This window comes from Frieseomelitta varia, unplaced genomic scaffold (genome assembly GCF_011392965.1).
Source record: "Frieseomelitta varia isolate USP_RPSP 00005682 unplaced genomic scaffold, Fvar_1.2 scaffold_462, whole genome shotgun sequence".
NCBI lineage: Eukaryota > Metazoa > Arthropoda > Insecta > Hymenoptera > Apidae > Frieseomelitta > Frieseomelitta varia.
The window spans coordinates 593,546-611,812 of record NW_025110215.1 but is presented as its reverse complement, the minus strand read 5'-3'; the positions used below and the strand labels follow the sequence as shown (position 1 = coordinate 611,812).

The 18,267-nt window shown below is 43.7% G+C and overlaps 1 protein-coding gene across 7 annotated transcripts in view; it reads left to right on the top strand.

The window, feature by feature from the left end:
- The window catches only part of LOC122532625 (agrin-like), a 437,045-nt gene that overhangs the window by 404,937 nt on the left and 13,841 nt on the right, over positions 1 to 18,267 (top strand). For 6 of the 7 annotated variants that reach the window (XM_043661541.1, XM_043661537.1, XM_043661539.1 and 3 more), the window contains 11 exons: positions 1,343 to 1,558; positions 2,287 to 2,528; positions 3,586 to 3,772; positions 6,253 to 6,350; positions 13,895 to 14,021; positions 14,181 to 14,414; positions 14,828 to 15,124; positions 15,742 to 15,891; positions 16,024 to 16,284; positions 16,447 to 16,593; positions 16,831 to 17,067. In XM_043661541.1, coding sequence (XP_043517476.1) covers positions 1,343 to 1,558; positions 2,287 to 2,528; positions 3,586 to 3,772; positions 6,253 to 6,350; positions 13,895 to 14,021; positions 14,181 to 14,414; positions 14,828 to 15,124; positions 15,742 to 15,891; positions 16,024 to 16,284; positions 16,447 to 16,593; positions 16,831 to 17,067 — 2,196 coding nt within the window. The remainder of the gene's footprint in view (positions 1 to 1,342; positions 1,559 to 2,286; positions 2,529 to 3,585; positions 3,773 to 6,252; positions 6,351 to 13,894; positions 14,022 to 14,180; positions 14,415 to 14,827; positions 15,125 to 15,741; positions 15,892 to 16,023; positions 16,285 to 16,446; positions 16,594 to 16,830; positions 17,068 to 18,267) is intronic. The other variant, XM_043661540.1, reaches the window with a different exon arrangement.

Genomic DNA, 18,267 nt, shown 5'->3' with positions numbered 1-18,267 from the left:
GACAGCGCGCGGGTTCGAGAGCAACGGTCTCAAAGTGATAGATAAACTCGGAAAACTTCTAGTGTTGGTCCAGCTTCAACGTCGTACAAGTTTAAACACACACATATATATATATATTTATTTAAGTTTCAGCTTTTAGGATTGCGTTGTTCCAGTAAATTCAATTTTCCACCATTATCTCGATTGCTTTCCTGAACGTACGTACGCGTGTCTACGTATACGTTTATATATGTGTGTGTGTGTGTGAAAAGCGGTACGTCAATTTCGACAAATTGCCAAAGTAAAGCAAAAGCGTGAATGAAAATATTTGACCGTTGGGAGAGACACGAAGAAAGTCTGCCCCGGTAGCGATCCGGACGGGTGAACGAAGGAAGGGTATCGTAGCTTGCACTTAGCGGCTCGTAAATTATCGTTTACGACCTGGGCACGCGGGAATTCGGCGCGAGAGCGTAACTGTCACGAGCTGCACCGGGAATATTTGCGTGGCGAAAAAGAGAACGGGATAGGGGATTTCGATTGCAACTCTTGTGGACGAGCGACTAAACTGGCGAGGAAGAAACGAAGGTGGTTGCGGAAGGTTAGCCGCTTCACTGGGCTGTAACTCGAACTAACCTCGAGAAACACCACCACCTCGGCAACTTGCCGCGTCAGCCTCGCTGCAAGATCGAAACCTACCTAGCCTACGGACAGGAAACGGATTCCAACTTCCTTCCTCGGGGGTGAAGATTAATCTCGGTGCAGCTATGCTTCTACCTGTGCCTCGGCTGGCCACCACTCTCTCCCCTTCTTTACCACCCACCTCTTGTTCTTCTCCTCGCTCGCTCGCGGAACCGCGTACACTTTCTCATTGGGTTCTTTCCGTCATCCGGTTTTATCAATCTGACTCCAACTAACCCGTCCTAACCGCACGGTCACGTGAATTTCCCTGGAGCGTCTCTTTTTCAGCTCGTTCCGTAATCCGCCAACTGTGAAGTGGCTGTTGGCTCGCGTTGGACAATGAAGCTCCATTTTTCTTTGGCGACGAAACGTTGATTCCGGTGTCTTGCGGTAAACGAGATTAATATTTCATCTCCCTGAAGTGATTGTCTCTTGCCCGGTCGTTTCTTTTTTCCTCAATTACCGTGAAAGAGGAGATCTTTGTAATCTCGAATATCGTCGAAAAACGATGCAATTAGGTTAAACAGGAGAAATAGATGACGATTTATTGCGAAACAAGAAGAACGTACCTCGGACGCGAAAGAATTTACGATCGTGTCGGACGTTTGACTAGCAGCACGTCTTCATTGCACGAAGTGTTGAACGTGACTCTTCAACTAGCACGTACCGCAATTTAATTTTCCAGATCCGTGCGGCAACGTGGAGTGCGTAGAGCCGGAAATCTGTCAGCTGGACGACTCGAGGCAACCTGGCTGCCGTTGCGGTGAGCAGTGCGGCCTTGAGTTCGCACCAGTTTGCGGAAGCGATGGTAAAACATACTCGAACGAATGCAGCCTCAGGCAGGAAGCCTGCAGATCGAGATTATCGCTGAGGAAGGTCTACAATGGCGCATGCAGCTCGGGTAATTTCAAATTCACCATTCAACTCGTCCAAGTTCCTAAGAGACGTCTGTACCATTACGCCGGAACGTGACGTGACAGTCTCTCCTTTCTCGAATAAAGTAGAATCATTTTGCAACTCTTCGCTATTGGACGTTGTTATTTTCAATTTTATTCAAGCTCACAACGACGAAATAAATTCCGCGTTAGACATTAACATTGTAGAGTAATAAGTAAAATCATCAGTGCACGCTAGATCGAATCTTATAAAACTGTTTTATTTTTAATATATAATTTCGAATATTTTCGTCCTTCTTCAATTCCAACAGAAAACAATCAACGTTTTCGCGATAGGCAAATACGCTTTTGATTGGCCAAGTATTAATCTAAATAAATGAACATATCATTTGAGATAATGAAGGCATACGGTCGTTACGTTATAAGATTTGTATAACGAAGAAAATTTTACAAACCCAACTCGTAAATTCCTTTCTCAATACTGAATACTGTCTACCTCTTGAATTCGAAAAATTATACATCCCAGAGGAGAATCTGAAAGTCGAGCAGCAACGATCCTTCGTCGTTCGTCTTCGTTTCCGTCTGTCCATTCACCACCAGCACACCCGTCCTGATTTAGAATTAAAGTGTGAACGTCTGACGTAAACTGAGCTGAACCATTTTTTTTATTTTTTTTATTTATTATTGAAGAACGGGATGTTTTTTTGTTTTCAATCTCGGGTGATTGTTGCAGGGATCAATCCGTGCGACGAGGCGAAGTGCGGCCCGTACGAACAGTGCGTGATCAACCGACAAGGGATCGCGAGCTGCGAGTGCGGCCCGGAATGCGAGCCGGTGATGAGGCCGGTATGCGCGCGAGGCGGCAAAACGTACACGTCGTTGTGCGAGCTGAAGAGACAGGCCTGTTTAACGAAGACCAACATCGAGGTCGCCTACACGGGGACCTGTGGCTCCAGGGGGCCCTGCTCCGAGAAGGTCAGTCGAGCCTCTCTGCTCCAGGTGTCAGACAGGCGGAACGTAACGTAAAGGAACAATGGCAAATATTTGAACGTGCAAACAAACACGCGCGCGACGTGACGAAAATCGAGGCACGGTCGCGCGAGGTGTGACAGACTCTTCGCTAAGTCGAGTTTTACTTTAATCTATTGCGCTGGAACGACGTGCCACGCACGTCGAGAATGTTTTATGCCCGAAAATTGCAATATTTCCTCAGTTTCAAGTAGGCAAAGCAAACAACAAACTTATTACTTCTCAATAATTTCTACGAGTTCAAAACGATAGCGACGAGTCATTTTATACGGTTATGGTCACTCGTTATGGTCCGCGCAATCAGTTGCCAGCGCAAGTGGTTAAGAAGAATGGAGGAGAGTCATATGGCTACGGGAGAAATTTTGCGTTGGCGCAAACGTTGTAGAAACGTTGATTTGAAAATTGCAAATGAGAGACGCAAGCGCGAAAAGAATGTAACAGAAATTTGTGTACGTACATTGAAATGTATAAGATCGAACGAACAGAAACGAAAGTCCGAATCTGCGTAAACTGAATACGCGCAGTCTATTTATCATGCTTCCTGTTAATCGCGATCTCTATGCACTCGCCGTTCTCCGTTCGTTCCAAAAAAGAAAAAAAAAGAAAAAAAGAAGAACGAGGGAACCAACGGAGGAGAAGTCAGCGACGGCCGCGACAAAGCGCTACGACGATTTACGTTAAATCCCGCGAATTAAAGTAGCGCGTAAATTTCGCGTTGCGATAAAATATCACGAGCGATAAATTATCGGCTTTGCGCCAAGCGACTATCCGAGAAAACCTACGACAAAGGGGCTGCTGTCGCCGAGAGGTGTGCCGTGAAAAAAGCAAACGATGATCCGCCGCGATTAATCTCGCGTTTTTCTCTCGGTTGAAACCCAGAGAAAAGGAGAGAGACGGAGAGAGAGAGAGAGAGAGGGGGAGAGAAGAAATGAAATGAATCGCCGCGTTTGGAATCGGAAACGTCCAGGAGAAAAAGTCAAGCTGATAGGAAATTCTTTTGCAGATCTGTCAGTGGGGCGCGATTTGCGCTGAAACCGGTGGCACAGCGATTTGCGAATGTCCAACCTGTCCGGCGGAATTTCAACCGGTTTGCGGCGACGATGGCATCAGCTACGGAAACGAGTGTAAGCTTCGCCTGGAGGGCTGTAAACATCGACGAGAGATCCGCGTGCTTTACCAGGGACTTTGCAGTGAGTACCAATCCCCGGCAAACGGGGGAATCTCTTTAATTCTCTGGAACCTTCATTCCCGATTCGTCGGGATCCACCTTTTTTCCTCTCTGGTTACGATCTCCTTTTCATTTTCGCTCGGGTGGACGCCTGATCGATCGTTTTGCACGTCCGGCAAATTCTGAATAAAGAAAACGTTGCATTTCTTTTACGATTGATAATTAATTGTTGACTTGAAACCAACTCGAATAGAACGGAATATTTTAAGTCTCTTCCAATTCGCAAATATGATTCTCCGATCTTTCACCTTTTCATCTATTCTATTTTCCACGGAAGTTCTGTATATCCGAGAGGACGATGCGAGAAACACGAATAACCACGAGCCGTTCATGGAACTGTAAGGTACACAGCGATCTTGATATAACTTCGATGTTAATTTCTCGATGAAGCTATCAAACCTAAATTGATTTGTCAGTAACACGCGTGAAAATTTGTAACGGAACGATGGAAATGGATCAGAAATTACGTGCAAATGAATTTAACGTGATAGTGTTATTGACGTATATTAGAATATCTAATTGTAGACATATTATTTGTAGATTGGGAAATAAATTATCGATAGGTTTGTTTAAAATGACGAGCCGTTGCAAATAACCGTCCACGAAGCAATTTATAGTCGTTCCTCCGCTCTTGCCGAAATAGTAGCTGATTAAGATCTTTCTGGGCGAAATTCGTTGATTGAATATTGATCGACCAGGAAAGCGGAACAATTAGTACGACGGCACTGGGTAAATAATTAAGGAAACTTTATTATGAAGCGAGTCGGCCGGCGAAGGAAAAATCGAACGACGGTCGATTCCGACTAACTGAGCTCGTTATATCGAACTCGTTATATCGGGAATTCGGTGTAATTAGATTCGGTCCACGGTTCTTCCTTCTTTTTTTTTTCTTTTTTTTTTTTGTCCAGCGAAATTAACTCGGAAGTTTAAGGATTTTTGTAGATATTCGATTTACCGCAGGATGATTTGCATACGATGCATGGGAAACCTTTTGATCCACCCTCTTCGCCAATACCATAATCCTGTTTGCATGTTGATCAACGAGGAAACTTAAGAATTTTTTCGTTAACGGTGTTTGCATGTTTATGAAAAAAATCCATTTATGGAAATAAATTTGCAAACCAGGGGCGAAATCTAGTTTAAACTTTCTATCGTTGGACCTTTGGCAAAATAAAGTATCATAAACGGGGGGGAAAAAAAAAAGGGGGGGGAAACTTCGGCGTTGAATATCGAAACAAACATCCTAAAACGCCGGATTCTTTTCTGGGATCTTCGCTGTTTATAAAAATACATCGAGCTAAACTTTCTTCGATCTAAACGACCGTTTCGATCGTATTCGGCGAAGGAAATCTCGGTGAGAGATTCACGCTGTTCACCCCGGACCGCACGATAATTTGCATGGTTTAAAATCGCGTGAAACTTCTGAAACGTACTGCCGGGATTTGGCTCGGTGCATATCGCGGCGCAGGTGACTTCAGCCCCTCGGCTGAAATTGTATGAGTTGTTACCCCACGGCATGCACGTTGCATATGCATGCAGGCTGCCTACTCGAGCCGCCTCGTCGTTGCCGCCTCTCGGCTTTCTCGTATTTCTATCCCCGGCCCCGACTTCGATTTCGCTGTCTACGTCGATCCTCCGAGATCCTCCACCGTAATACGAACCGTAGAAATTCAGAAGTCCTCCCCATTCCAAGCTGTGGGTTACGGTTCTCCGAAGGCTTGTTATCTTCGCAGACCGTAGCAGCGTCATCGACACATCGTCGAACGGGGGAGGGGGGGGGGGGATGAAACGGTAACCCTTTTCTCTCAATGAATTCTAAAGATAACTTCTTCGCTGCAAATCCAGCCTCAATGGTAACTGTACCTCCGTTTCCATCCCGCGGGGGAGAGAGTGCGCTCGTTTCCCTCGCCGTTCCTTCTCTCGTAGAGCGAATCCCCGCACGCGCGTGCACAACGACACAGGGGCCAGATAATCCCTTTCTACCCCCCCTTCTCCCCGAAGCGGATGCAGTTATGCAAATACCAGCGGCGAGAATCTTTATTAATGCCGGCTTGAACATCGGCCAGAAGGTGGCACGAACGGTACTGCGGAAGGCGAAGTGGCGGGGGCGTGCTGCCTCATAGCGCGTCGATGCGCCCGGAATATCACGGAAACGGAAGGAGAGGCTCGCGCGCCTCCTTAAACAATTCAGCCGGTTCTGGTAGGCCTGGTGAATTGGCGGCTCGTGCGAGATATCACGCGGGATCTCGGATTTCCCGGCAAACAGCCATCGTACGATTCCGCGGTGACGAATGGTCTGTCCTACCAAGGCGAGCTTTTTGCTCGTGGCCAATTACCAGGTCGGAGATGGATCGCGTCTGCCGATTGCTCACCGCGTGGTGGGGTGTTGCGAACCAGCCGGTTTCACTTGTTAATTGGCACCGTTTCGTTGTTTGTTCCCAGACGGATGCGAGAATAAGAAGTGCGACTTTTACGCGGAGTGCGAGAGCGACAGCGCCGGCGAGGCCAAGTGCGTCTGTCCCATCAAGTGCGAGACCACGGTAAGTTGACTACTATCAGAATGTATTTGCGTATTTCAATGAAATTTCCTTCTCTTTTGTTTTTTTATTTCTTTTTTTTTTTTACTACATTTCGTTTTTGGAATATCAAATTTTTTTCAGTCGTACGAAGTTTAATATACTTGGTCCTAACGTGCAATAATGAATATATATACAACTGTGTGAAGACACCTTTTGTGATTACTTTTCTTTCCTAACGTATTGTATAATTATCGTTCAATTATCGTGAAATGATTGAACGGCTCGGTTTGATTTCGCGCGAGCAATTAAACAGATTTTCCCGTAGAGATTGCGATTTGGTGGGAAGTAACCGCTGTCCGGTTAAATTTTCGCAAGTTATTCCCGTGGATCACTTTAATTGGAACGTTTGTGTTGGACGATAATGTCAGAGCCGAGCGAAAACACTCGCCGAGACACAAAGGAATCGAATTAAAGCGTAATACTTCGAAGAGAATCCCGCCGGTGCGGCGGATCTGCTGAACTTTCCGCGCTGAAACGCGAGTACACCGCAGCAAATTAATCCGTAAATCGTATTGAAATAATTGAGTTAATCCTTATCAAAGTGAATCGGACCGCATCGTCGGTAGCTCGATAGTTCAGTTAGCCGATTTCAATTTTCGCGACGCGCAAATCTGTCGGCGAAATGATAATTTTTATCCCCCATTTACCCCGGTCGCCATTTTCGTTCCTCCTGGAAATGAAATAGTGACGAAGCCAAGCACGAGACGCTTGGCGAAGGAAATAAAACCGTTGAAATTTCTGCTCGGAGGCTGGAGGAACGATCTCTGCAATAATTCCGCGCGAAAGGGCGTTGCACAGTTTACGCTGGCATTGGTACACGTCGAATCTGAAATCTCTTTGCTCAAAGTTTCGCGGAGGAATCTTTCCGACACCTGGAAGAAAAAAAACATGCGGAATCACGTTACTCTCTCTGGAGAGAGAGAGAGAGAGAGAGAGAGAGAGAAAGGTACGAGTAAACGCGAAGTTGAAAAATACGACTGTTCACGCTGCAACGTTGAAAGGAGTTATCTCAGAAAACAGTACTTATTTACCACTTTATTCCCTTACCGGTCCGAAGATCTCAGTTTCCAGACTATAAACTATTTCCAGAAGAGCTACGGTATTTATTTACGAGATTCGGTATTTATCAAGTGAGATGAAAAATTTCTCTCGACGTCGGGTCTACAGACCGAAATTCAGAAAAATAATTGCACAGGGGAAAGGAAATTCTGTTGATCGCACAGTGAGGGAATGATGGTCGTTGATCGTAATAAACCATTTGAACGGTGTCGATCTACCTATCGGCTTTCATGTGTTTACCACTATTCGTAGTGTTAAGTCTGGCTCGTTAGCACGGTAGCTAAGTAAAATATTCATATCATGATGGATGTGGCGTAGACATATATATAGTATATGTATATTACAGAGGCGGAATACGCCCGGCCTCAGTGCACGATATTTCGCGTTTCCGCTACGCTACTCGATGTTACGCGATCGTGTAATGAACCGTTCGTTTCACCGATACCGGCCGACCTTTTCAGATCGGCCAACATGCGCACGCCATTTTCATTAAAGCCTTTCTATCAATTTTCCTCTCCCCTCACGCTCTGTGATTTCATTGCTTTTTCGTTTCTAATTTCACTGGCCTAGCTCTTCAAAGCGCAAGGTCCCTATGGCCGATTCATTAACGCCGTACAATTTTGTTCGTTCAAACGGTAATTTGGCAAATTAATCGACGCCTCCTTGTACGTTGCGAACGATAATTTCGAAAGAATGGAATTCACCAAGGCTTTATTTGATTCTAACATTCTATCAGGTCTCTTAATATACAGTCATACGTATGTTTACAGTGATGGATAAAAGAAAGTTCAGAACAGACATTCTATACGTAAATAATACGTAATGTATTGTTTATGTTATATGTATCATAATATTTATTTTAATAACACGGCGTTTCTGTATAAATAATAAAATAAATAATAAAATTTGTGTTCAACATTTCATCTGTTTGAAACACTCTATTGTGGAATATGATACAATTATATTCATTTCAATTATTCAGTTTCACAAAATTACAGTGCTTTTACTCGTGAAATTTTCTTTAAGCTTTGTATCACATGTATGTCCTTTTTTACCAATTTTTTCCGCCGCTCGCGTAACTCTGACGTTCGTGAACATATACGCTCGGTTACACGTATCCGCGTATATACATTCCGCCATCCTAATCCCTCCATCATTTATCCCTTGAAAATTTACCGACACCTCGCCGTAATACCACATTGTGGCAAATTCGTCGCCTCCCTTGATCGTTCCCATACGAAACGTTTCCCATATCCGGCTCGTAACGATCAATCTTTCGAGGGACCAAGCGCGCCAAGTGTTGATTCTCCGCGAAATCTCGAGCTCGAGCAGCTGGGAAATGAATACGTATACCAAGAAGACAAAAGAAAAAAGAAAAAGAAAGGGGGAAAAAGGAATGCAGCTTTATCGCGAGTAATTCGCGACGGTTTCACCGAAAACCTCGACCCCCCTGGGCAATATTACCCGAGGGGGCAGAAATATTCGTTGAGAATGGAAAGCACGTCACGGTTCCACGAGATAGCGTTCGCCTCCTTCGATCCGGCACACGGATCGGAAATTCACGAATTCGTGAAACGTCCTGCTGACAAAACCACGAACAATTCCAACTTCTTCTTCTCTCTCTCTCTTTCTCTCTTTCTCTTTCTTTCTCTTCCGCGTGTACGACACCACCGTTCTTGATCGTTCGGATAACTGCTGCGGGCACGCGATTCTTTTTCAAAAAAGGGGAGGGAGGTGGTCGAACGCGGTACAAGGACTGGCCATTCCTAGCTGGCCCCTGAAGCTACACGGAAATCGACGACGCCCGCGTTGTAACACGTTCGTGGCTGATCAGCCATCAACTAGAACGACCTAACTATTATCGTCTCGTAAAACTTCCACAGAGACATCCTCGTTTAACGGCCTTATCCTTCCAGTGTTTCACGAAGTGGATCTATTTGAAATCGACGTGCAGGATGGGCTCACTGGAAACGTTGTTTAAGAGTTGATGGACTAGTCGAGGACAATAGAATTGGCGAGGTTCTCTGCCGATAGATTTCTGAGGATGTTTGTAGGAGACTGGTATCTAACCCCCTCGGGTGATTTGGCTTTGCCCGTACAACGTTACTTGCTCAGAAAGAAGATTGACGTAGAAATTTTACAAGCAAAAGAGAGACAGAGAAATTATAACGCAATTCGATTTTCAAACCAAAACTTCTGATAGAAGATATTTAGTTTGAAATTTTCATCAAATATGAATTATTTGGTATTTATATTCTATTACTTTGATCCAATTTACTTTCTCTTAAATATTTACTTCTTACGAAACAAGAAGAAGACGCAGAAAAATATCTGCCAACTCAATTTCGATCGGAGATCCAACTTTCGGGAACTTTCATTTTGTTTCTTTGAAAAGAAGATGAGAGAAATGGATACGTAAATGGATACGGATTGATTCGGACGCATCAGCATAATTTTTAGTACACGATCGATGGCCGTACCTTTCTCCCGCGTTCTTTCGTTTTAAACGAGAAATCACATCTTTCTCGCATGGACGCACAATGCTCCCACAGAATTTGACGCGTCAGCGTTTCACGAGAATGGGAACGAGAGGACTTTCGTGGAGAGACGCGGGATGAAAAGGACTGAATCAGTGGCACGGGTGAAAGAGATGAGGGTTAGGGGCATTGTTTAAACTGCAAACGAGGAATATCGGCGCGCCCCAGCCACCCTTAGAGCCTCGTGAATCCCGCCGTAATTGTCTTGTAAATTACAATAAGAAGGAGAGTGGGGAGGCGTGGTGCGTATCAACTTGTCGCGGAAAACTAATTAAAACGTATCGACCGAGGGCTACGAATATTTTCCAGAGAAGGGAGGGGTCTGGTCGTTGTGCCCCGCGTCCTTTATCATGCAAATAAAACTGTGATATTTATTAATCCGCCGAGTGAATTAAACCGAGAGAAAAGAACGCAACGGTGGAAAAAGGATTCGAGGATGAAAGCCTTCGTTCATCGCTTTGTAATTGCTTTTTCAAATCGATTATCCTGTTTACCACGGATAAGTTTCTTTGAAATTTAATATTGAAAATGTAATAACGCAAGGTAAATTGTTCCGACATAACACGAGAATTATGCGGCTCTCTGTCCGTAATTGTCTGTAATTCGATTAAACGATCGCTTAAACCACCGTTATCGCAGAAAAATTCTTTCTTCCAATTCCATTGCCAATATCAATTCCCGCGCGCTCGTTTTATTTATCGACTCGTCGATGACTCACCGAACAGAAAATGTCCCGCCGTGTGTTAAAAAATTTAGTGCCAAATATTGCGACGCAAGCGTCAGTATCGTGACTTTCTTCTGCTCTTGACGAAATTTTTTAATCGGAAAAGATATTTCGTTCCACCTATGTACAAATAATACAAAAAAATAAATGACGCATGGGAAAACACGTAGGAGTAACGCAGGAAAATTGGCAGAGGGCAAGTCACGTTGGCCGACAACGCGTGTAATAAGCAAACAACAACGAGGATACTGCGGCCCGGCTAATTAAGTTTCGCTCTTTCGCGTATTATTTCTCATCCCTGTGCGCGACTCTTCCCCCGACGCGCGGCGTCGCGACGCCAGCGTATGTCAGAACACCGGCCCGACTGCGCCTTGGTCGCGTGCAACAAGTGCGAAACGCGTTTTTTCGCTGTTTTCCTTCACGAACCTATCCACCTATGTGAACACCGGGGAAAGTACTGTACGCGTAACGAGATAGGCTTGGCGAGTCGGCAGAAAATCTCTCGGAAAGAAAACACTATATTTGGTATGTCGAAACTGATGATAATTACCTGATAATTACTGAAACGCTTGAACCATCTTTTTAGGAGGAGTCTATATATGTATATATTTATACAATTTATATTTTGTACAATTATACAATCCGATGTTTATACAAAAACGCTGCAGTTCGCCCGACTAAATAGTTCGAATGGAATCCAATTGATTCGTTTGTACTTCCGAGGGTCATTTACAGTCTACAGGTAGCGTCCTTATTCCAACTAGGGATCTCGTAGATCTTTTGTTGAGGGTCATCATAAAGCCTAATTTATAATTAACCTTTAACGCGCGTTTTAGTGTACCATCGACTTTCTTTACAAACGTTTGAACTATCCTTTCAGAAGAACCATCCATCTTTTACAACAGGAAGGAACTGAACAAATAACGATGAAAATTTGTCGATATTACTAGCTCGTAAAAGAAAAATAGTATGATTTACTTGGTCCCCTTTCACAGCGTAAAGCTTTCTACTTTGTCTGTTACTAAGTTTTTACTGTGGAATGAGGAAACTTGAGTCGAAACACTCATCGTCTGCTGAGTGTCATTTGCAATTGCAATAATGAAAGCTAGGCATGCGAATGTTTGGCCATCCAGGTCTAGGATTTGAAATATTAAGGTATGGTTTTGTTTGTGCGCGGGTGTATGTGTGTATGTGTGTGTACGAGTAACGAAGGTTTCGAGCAGGCAGATCGTAAAGGAATTAATCAGAAGATATCGAGACGTTTCAAAATGAAGACGCAGACAGTAGCGAGAGACTACGCATCGATAGAGAGTGTAGGGGACACGACCCAGGCAGTACCATAAATAATATAATAAATATGTCGCCTTTAACGTGAACTCTGGAGGCAGTACCATTAAGGCACTGAGGTAATTGCCAAAAGAAAAACCCTCATGGCCCTGACCGTTCAGTTCCCAATTAAACAGTAAACATTCAGACCCTTCGACCTGAAAAGCACACAAAGAGTCGGGGGTATATAAGGCCCGACTCCAACGCACAGAATATCACTAGTTCTTCGTCACCGAGATCGACACTAGAGAGTAATGAGACTGTAGAGAGTGCGGACGGTAGACAGACTTGTGAGAGTGTATAAATTTAACGAGAGCTTTAATATTTTTGTCATCGGGTCAGTCAGTTTAAAAGACAAAAAGTTCCAGTGCGGCGGTGACAAATATACATATATAATATAAAAATTTTCATATATAAGAATGTGCATATATACCAATATTCGTATATTGTTGGCCAAGTTCTGAATCGGGACGAGTGAACAAGTGTACAATCCAGATTTTTGAATCAAGTATCCTAAATTTTTTTGGAGTGTCGGCATTCCTGTTCTAACATTGATAGGACAGGAAACTGTTTGTTTGGCCAAATAAATCAGATCCCATAAAAATGGGTCATCCCATGGACAATAACAAAATGGACATCATTTCTAATCTTCCGCTCGAAATTTCTCAAATGATTCTACGTTATTTGGATCCGGAATCTTTGATAATAGCAACGCTAGTATCACGTAGATGGCATGAAATTTACAAATCTGATACATATCTTAAACGAAAAGTCAATGATTATTTGGAATTTTTGGAACGAATATTGTTTGAAAAGGAAGAGTGTGATGAGGAACGTAAGCGAGAACTCTGCGAATGGATTGCAACGAGTTGGATTCATGGTTAAATATACGTAAATGGTAAGAAATAATATTTTTATCATCGCTGCATTGGGCTATTCTTTTATTCTGTTAATCCATATTTTAATGAACTTCATTTAAAACCACGTAGGTAAAATATCCTTATATTAATTTCTACAAAATTGGCGGCTCTTCCTAGATTGAACCGACAGAATCCTACACTAACAATAAGTTCGTTTTCTTATTGTGTAAAATGTTTTCGTGTGAGAAAGCAAGGCTTTAAAGGCGTTCAAAGTTCAATAAAATGATTAAAAAAAATCGTATAGCAAGTTTTAAAGCGTCGTTGCAGAACGAAAATCTCAATCTTCAAGAGCATGGTAAATTTAGCTAGAAATGAAATTTTGCAGCGTTTTTACATACGTGTGAATTTTTACAATTCTTTTTTCAAAGAAAAGAACATTTTCCCACTTGCTACGTGATGTTAAAATATCTCGGCGGAAAAACGAATTTAGAGCAGTATATAGCAAAATAAGATCAAGTAGAATGTTATGTGATTCTTTCTTTACGAAGTTGTAACAGTTGTAAAAATGTCGACAATTTTTCGTTTAAATTAATCGCGGAGTGAAACTGACTTTGTAAAAATAGTTCGTATCTGACAGAAAGATGGTCGTGAAACTTTCTTTGGAAAAATAAAACACTAGACTTTGACAAAGCACTAGATGCATTTCGCTTTTTTTTTTTTGTATTCTACGTGAAAATGTCCGATAAAATATTCATTTTGAAATTCCATATGTGTGTTCAATTTTGCTCGTTTACTGTACAGTATTATATTATTAGTAGACTGCGCTAGATTTTTATGTACAAAAATACATATTTAACGTATATAAAAAATCTCCAAATAAGTTCAATTTATTAATGTTCGTGTTCAGAAAAACTTGCACAAAGGCCTGCAATCGAATTATTAGCGACAATTGGTGCATTCTGTTGCGTAGTAATCGTTCATTTTGTATGTCAATTTCAGGCAAAAGAACCTGAGCAGGAGAAAGTTTGCGGCTCAAACGGCGTGACATATCCCAACGAATGCTCTTTGAAGGCTGCCTCCTGCACTTCTCAAACTCAAATCACCGTTAGTTACATAGGTGACTGTGGTAAGTTCTTTGTCTAATTTACTGTCGTGCTCTCTGTGTACTTCGTACGTTCAGGCAATGTGCAAAATTTAATGACGCGAAAGGAAGATGAATTCGCTGAGTAAAGGATTCAAGGAAGATTCTATCGGGAACACATGAGGAGAATGTGAATGTTTTCAGAGCTTTGCGCGAGAATAGACTGCGATCATGGGGCTCATTGCATGGCTGGCGTCTGCGTGTGTCCGGACGAGTGTCCTGAGAGCACTGGGGAACCGGTGTGCGGCAGCGATACCAAGACGTACCCATCGGAGTGCGAATTGCAGAAGGCAGCTTGCGGAAGGGATCCTAAATTGCCGGTCTTGCACGTGATATTCTATGGCGATTGCGGTGAACGATACGCTGTTGCAGCACTCAGTAAGTCGCCCCATCTCTCTCTCCATGATCTAACCGCACTTTTTTCTCTCTCTTTTTTTTGTAAATGAAATAATTGTAAAAAGAAATCGTTAAAAATTATTCACCTCACGTTGAAACTACCTATAGCGTTATTTACGAAGTTAAAATAAAAATTACAAATTACTCCGAAAAGATGATTGATACTCGATCAATTGGAATACAAGATCTCAAGTGTAAAATGTAAAATGTAGAAAAAAAAAATGTTTCGATCGACCAGTGAAACTTGCGCGACTAACACGATAAACGCAACTGCTTGTTGTATTATTCGCTGTCAGCCAGCCCTCGGATATTAACCGCTAACGAAACTAACTATCTAACGACGTCTTCTGTAATGGCTTTAACTACTCTAACCGTCCCTTAACCGCTTCTAATAGCCACGATGTCGACGCCTGCGGTGGTTCGATTGGCCACCACCGCGGTTGACGTGACCAGCACCCAGGTACGCGAGGCTTGCAAGAACATTAACTGCGACTTCGAGGCGACCTGCGAGCTAGGGCCGGACGACTATCCGAGGTGTAGCTGCAAGTTCGACTGCGCCTCCATTTCTCAGGAAAATATGCGGCCGGTTTGCGGCAGCGATCTGAGAACCTATTCGTCCCTCTGCGCAATGAAAATGGAGGCCTGCCAGAGGCAGCAAGAGCTAAGACCTAGGCCCCTCGAGCTTTGCCAAGGTTCGCAGCAGCAGCAGCAGCAGCAGCTTGCGCAACTCGAGTCGATTCGCTGTATAATCACCTCGATCACCTCCGTTCCACTAGCTATTCCAGTAGCTCGTTCACTCTCCTTTGCTCTCTAACTCATGGGTTACCAAGTTATATACTCATAAGCGGCGTAGCTTAGTTTGCTTTCGGAATATTTTCACAGCTTTTGCTTCTTTCTATCGCATTTTATCTCCCGCAAGTTTATTTTCTTCCCCCTACGTTTTTGTGTAATTGTAAAGTCGCTTTCTTCGTTTTCTCAATTTTTTTTAGCTACCTTTGCGCTGAAATGGCGTGCCACGCACGTCGAGAACTTTTTGTCCCAAAATTACAATATTTTAGTTTTAAATACATTTTAGTTTTAAATATATTTTAGTTTTAAATATGAGTGTAACTAAATACATAGGCAAAATAAATAATAAACAATAATTCCTATCCAATCATATCGACGAGTTCAAAAAGAAATCGACGAACTATTGCATACGGTTCGGTCACTCGTTATGGTCCGCAATCAGTTGTCAGCGCAAATGGTTAGACGTCTCTCGTTAATTACATAAATTTGAATTGTAATTCGGACGAAACTCCTGGTCCAGGTATGGAAGTGAAACCGTGCAACGGTGATCCTCCGTTGGTGGATGCCGACGGCAAGGAATACGACTGTGGCAACGGGCCAGAACGACGAGACTGCCCGAGCAACAGCTATTGCCATCAGACGACGCGATTGGCTCGATGCTGCAGGAAAGGTCAGTTGCTCCGATGTCCCCGCTTCTAATAAAAATCCCTCGGAACGCGTTTCATTTCGTTCGGCGATTAACAGTAAACAATTTGCGAGATAGAGTATCGTACGGGTTAAACGTAAATTATTGATTGTCCAGCGCAAGGGACGCAAGTGGTGAAGTGTTCGGACTCGTGGCACGGCTGCTGCCCGGACGGCAAAACGGCGGCACGCGGACCTAATGGCGCAGGTTGCCCGAGTTTGTGCAACTGCAACAGGTTAGGCAGTGTTTCTGACACCTGCAACCCGGAGACCGGACAATGCGAGTGCAAACCTGGCGTGGGTGGTCTGAAATGCGACAGATGCATGCCTGGCTACTGGGGCTTGCCGAAAATCAGCGAGGGACATCCAGGATGCATACGTAAGAACGATCGACACCATTCGTGTTTGACGGGTTTACGTCACGAGATCGCGATTATTTTTCTCTATATTCTCGGAAGTTTCGTCGAATTCGTGGAATTCAGTTTATCGACAGAACGTTCGTTCGATTTCAATCGATTCGTCATTTATCCGAATGTTCCAGCGTGCGGCTGCTCGCTCTTCGGCTCCGTCAGAGAGGACTGCGAACAGATGACTGGTCGCTGCGTCTGCAAGAACAACATCCGCGGCCAGAAATGTGTGATTTGCACCGATCACAACCAGATATTGACACCGAGCGGGTGTTACTCAGGTACCACGCGGAAGAAAAGTAGTTCACCCCATTTAGTGTATTTCGAGGTCCATTCTCGAAAGTCGATTTCCCCGAAATCGTATTCATATTCAATGTCGAATACGAACCACAATCGATCTGACCATAATAACCGAATAAAATCCCTTCGACCGAAAGTGGCAAGCCACGCCAATTCCGTTCCAATCGAATAACTTCCCATCGATCGGCTTAACGCTTTTGTTCTCTCTCTGGTTGCAGCCGACACCATACCGCCGATACCGACGTCTTGCAACGAGCTGGAATGCTATTCCGGCGGCCAGTGTTCGGAGATCGGTGGTCCGCACTGTGTTTGTCCGTCGTCCTGTCCATCGGACATACCGTCCGTGCCGGTTTGCGGTAGCGACGGACAGACGTACGACAACGAGTGCGAGCTCAGGCTGTACGCTTGTCGTCATCAGGCGGACGTGGTCACGCAGGCCTTCGGCCACTGCAGAGGTGGGTTCACTGAACGTACGCCGTACAGGCCGCCTTATATTCTGCATTACTAAACTAAACTAACCATCGGGAGAGCACTTTTCGCACGTTGGATCGCCGGCTGCGCCTAACACAGGGGACAGGTTCCTGTCTGTGAGAACGCCTAACCTACACCGTAGAGATCGATCGGTCTTACCGATACTTACCTGGTCGATGACGTAGCGTAGGAGAGAATTCTGTCAATTTAGCTAACTTTCAGAAACATTCTGTTCGTACAGAGGCGAAGAACCGTAGGTGGAAGAGCGATAAGTCGTATCTTCTGTGAAGGATCAACAGGAACATGTATCTTGCCATGTTTCTTCGTCTGTACTTCGAAGCATAATTCACGAATAACGATAGAATGTGTCTGTTTGCAAGAGATTAAGTGACGAGCAGCGAATGCATATAATAATCAAGAAACGTTAGATAGACGAGAAGAGAAGGATTGTTTGGACGGTAACAATTTCGAGGGTTCACGAATTTTAACAGTAGTTTTAATTAAGGACAAGCAGATTATCTAAAAGTTGGAGCTTCAAATAGGGAATTTTAACGATGCAATTTAACCATCTCGCAGAGTCTTGATAGATACTAGGACTAACGTCTAGCCTGTTCCTTTGTATCCATTACGTGATAATAAACTTATCAAATTTCTACTAATATGTATACATATATGTTTATAACCCTTTTACACCCGAAGCGCTAGCACCTACGCTACTTTGCTTGCTTTCTTCTGTAACTAACTGTTGCTTCGTCATCTTTTCTTGAAAAATAAAGATAAAAACAAAGTAAGAAGAAAACTGAACGATCGATCAACGATTTAACGAGAAAGAAAGCAAAGTAAGTATAATTATTCACAACGAACGTGTCAATAACAAATTTGCTCGTTCGTTCTCTCTCGTCGATTTCTTTCTCCTCTCTTTCTTCTTCTCACTTCTCGATCGAGTTTGTTTAAACGAAAACAGGGAATTGAAAGGTAGGAAAGATCGTGCCGGCTACGTGAATTCCGCGGAATTCTCTTTATCCCAGGGGTACGGTATCTCACTCGTAGGTAAATTCCGGGAAAGTTGGTGACGTTAACTCGCGAAACTAAAGCGCCAAAGGTGGATTTAACTAAATCACCGTCGACTTCGAAGCGAAGTCTCGTCTTAAGTGGTCCCTGTGAGATATGCCCGGCCCGGAAAC